The sequence below is a fragment of the Centroberyx affinis genome, unplaced genomic scaffold (assembly GCF_046629955.1).
Source record: "Centroberyx affinis isolate AG114_WGS23_722 - 3 ecotype Tasmania unplaced genomic scaffold, CSIRO-AGI_Caff_v1 ptg002840l_1, whole genome shotgun sequence".
Classification (NCBI taxonomy): Eukaryota; Metazoa; Chordata; class Actinopteri; order Beryciformes; family Berycidae; genus Centroberyx; species Centroberyx affinis.
In genome coordinates, this window is record NW_027280982.1 from 79206 (window position 1) to 82767 (window position 3562).

At 41.5% G+C, this 3562-nt stretch overlaps 1 protein-coding gene across 1 annotated transcript; it reads right to left on the reverse strand.

Moving 5' to 3' along the window:
- Nucleotides 1–2063: 2063 nt before the first annotated feature.
- Nucleotides 2064–3232, reverse strand: LOC139658141 (transmembrane protein 252-like). The gene is made up of 2 exons (XM_071536186.1): nucleotides 2967–3232; nucleotides 2064–2322 (listed from the first exon to the last, which is right to left on the reverse strand). Exons 1-2 carry the CDS (start codon nucleotides 3230–3232, stop codon nucleotides 2064–2066), a joined length of 525 nt encoding a protein of 174 aa, XP_071392287.1.
- Between the last annotated feature and the right edge of the window lie 330 nt (nucleotides 3233–3562).

Consider the following 3562-nt stretch of genomic DNA (forward strand, 5'->3'; position numbering starts at 1 on the left):
TCCAAATAAAATCTTTTGCGTGTAATCCTTTTTACTTTACTTGTATTTATTCATTGGATTGGACTGGTATAATGTGAACATCTGAGTGAGCTATGTGATCCTCAGGCATTTTTTTGCCTTTTAATTCATCTTTTAATTTCTTGAGAATACCATGTTATACTAATGGTATATATCATTTGGCGATGGAACAACATTGAAAACAAGGAAAAGAAGCCTTTTGTCTGTTGTTCACAGCACCTGCTTTTGAACCAAGTGTGAAATGTGTTAAGGCTGTTGTGCGGAGATAAGAAACGAAGAGGGTTGATCTTTATACGGCCTGAATGAGAGACAGAGAACAAGATCTCATAAACACACTGATTGCCGTCATTATGAGTTGAGGATATGCCAGTGGATATCCGCAAGGAAACGTTCATTCAGTCAGGCAGACATTACCTGTCAGCCATTACAGGTTATTGCCCCATCCAACTATTTTATGATGTCAGGGGTTATGCCTGAGGTTGGATGAGAATCAATGCCCATTTATTACCTTCAAACTTGTTGCAGAGAAGAGCTTCAGGGATCGGTTTAGTGTTTAGGCGAAGTTGTTGATGTTCCACTGACTAGTGTCAAATAGGTAGGTGGATTGGTGGGTGAATAAATGACCTTAAATCAAAGGATTTGTGGATCAAAGTAATGCATACATGCACATTTTTCACAGGTGCAGGACGAGTATTAAGCTGCTAAATTCAAAGTAGGTCTGCACAGCATTTTGGTTCCACCAGTGTTTTTTTATTGTGGCAAACAATGTTCTGAGTTGTTCTTTGTCAGGTGTGTTTCAGACCGTACCCATAATCCATTTAAATAGCTTCTTAGGACATCACATGATCTCATACTCAGAAAACATACATGTTCAGCATAGGTTGAATACACCTGTCTGCATCAGCCTCCAAATGATAAATGATTGACTTAAGGACCATAATACCCAAATGCAAACATACAAAATGCACCGTAGACAGTTAACATTCAGAGAAAATATCAACATTTACATGATTCAGTTGTTAGGGGAGAAATCAACAGTGCATATGTTTAAATAGGATCAACCCATAAATACAGTCCAGTGTGCAGCACTGTCCTAACAAGCTAACAAAGACCAACTCAACCGTTTGCCACAATACAAATCTGAATATAGTGTGGAGCTACTTTGACCTTAAATCACAGGCTGTTCAAGAGATTTACTTTAGAGGACTTCTTTACTGACAAGTATTATAGCATTGTGAAATATCTAGGAAAGTGTGAAGGGACATTGCCATATAATGCAAAAGACAAGATGATTCTTATGTTGAACAGGAAATATTTGGAACACAGAAATCAATACGTAATACAATATCAAGCTTTAGTATCATGATATTCTTACTCCATAACACAAACACACTCTGGAACAGGGGTGGCATGGTTCACTCCAACACACACAGTGGTATTAACATTACTTGTGAATATACAGGTATGCTCAATGTTAAAAGTGGATACATTACATACAGGTAAGAGTGAATGTGCTATCTGTGGAACCAGGCTTACATGGATTAGTATTAGTATTGGAGTAATACTGTTCTCAGCTTGCTTTATCTATATAAGACCACCAAACGGGTTTACAACTCAAAAATGCAGTTCATCCATGAACCTCATCAGCTTGCTTTAGGAAACCTAGAGCAAGGTGATACACCAGTCAACACCTTTTGAGTAACATCAAGATGCCAGTACCTCAACACCACTGCCCCAACAGGCAAAACCACTTTAAAGACCTTCAATGTCGACTTGTTGATGGTATAGTCATGAATGCGGTCAGGTCAGAGGGTAGAGTTCAGAGGTCAAGCGCTGGGCATGGGTTCAGGGCACAAAGGTGAACTCAACACCTGTCTGCGGTCCATCATTTAGCAGCCATGCAATCCATCCACATGTGGCACTTCCCTTTTGTTTGGAACTTTCTTGAAGTTGAGTTCAGTTACACTGACTCAGGAAGTCATATCTATTCAGGATCAGCAATTTTCCCTATTTTCTCAACCAATTAGGCAAAGACATTATTCCCCTCAGTGTCTGGGCAAGGCTCCCTGCTGCTCCTCTGTGTGCGCCTGTCCCTGGAGAACAGTCTGTGTCTGAGAGTAAGGAGGAGGCTGCTCCCAGCTCCATGTGCAGTCTGGGATCTCTGAGCTGTCCCGGCAGTACAGAGGGGGGGCCAGGCACAGCGTCATGCCCACCTCATCGACCACCGCCACAGAGTCAGAGGCTCTTTCTGGACACACCTGGTTCCCCTGGGACTCCTCGTAAGACGGAGGGTAGGATCTGAGTCTGCAGAGGGAAAGGCAGAGAACGTACGGTTGCTATTGGCTTAGTTGTTTGTTAAAACATTTGGACATTTGTGGGAGCGTCCCGTGGCTCAGGGGTTGCGTACCATGTAAACACGACGTCCTGGGTTCGAATCTGGCCCAGAAACTTTGTTGCATGTTATCTCTCTCTCCCCCATCTTTCCTGCCCTCTCCACTTTATACACATTCTAATAAAGGAAAGATATGTCCAAAAAAATCTTTAAAAAAAAAGAAACTGGATATTTGTGAATGATAGGTATTGAAATACCAACATTATCAGAATGTGTCTTGAAATAGGAATGAGTATTGATTTTTTAAACTAAAACACAAAACAACATTTCTCTCATCATTTCTTGCACATCTTCTACTCTGGAGAGGGACTTGAAAATAACTTCAAATGATTAGGTCAATATTTTACAAAACCAAATATGGTCAAAACTAAACAAAAGTAATACAATTGCTTGGAAACAAATTACCTCAATCTTCACAATAGTCTAATTGCTTAAAAACACATTTCTATGATATTCAGTGTTTCGTGAAACTAGCCTAACTGGTTTCAATACAATCAGAGAGCATCTTTATACGACATTTTGCAGGTTTGGTACATGCAGTCGCAGTCGTCCTCACCTGTCAACAGTGTAGATGTGGATGTTTTGGTTGTGCGGTCCTCTCTGGTACATCTTGCTCTTCATGCTGTGGCAGATGGCCCAGAAGACTCCGATCAACATGCCCAAGAAGCCGCAGGCGATCGTGACGTAGCCCACGATGACCCTCAGAGTGTAGTGCTGGTTGGTCTGCAGGGACACCAGGTACGACCCGACGCAGATCAAGCCAAATCCCACACCAGGCAGCACCAGACGGGCCAGGGACCACAGCTGCTTCTTCACATCCATGATCATTTACCTCACCTTTCGTTTCTTTATAGGTGTTTCCAGCTGCTCTTTTTCCTCTTTTTTTGTTCTTGGTTGATGGTCTCTCACTTTTTTCTAAGAGTTAAGTTCTTTCAAAGTTACTGAAGATACAAAGAACAGGCAGGAGGTTGCTAGGGAGGAGTATTGTATTTTGATCTCTAGCTGTAGTGCCTGTCCAGAATGAGACTTATTCAATTTTAGTTCCTTTAGTACTTAGTACTAGTACTAGTATTTAACAGAAGTATTTGCACCAACAAGTCGCCGCAGTAGAAGGTGTGTGAGTCTGTGAAAGTGTGTCTTTGTCCCTTCAGG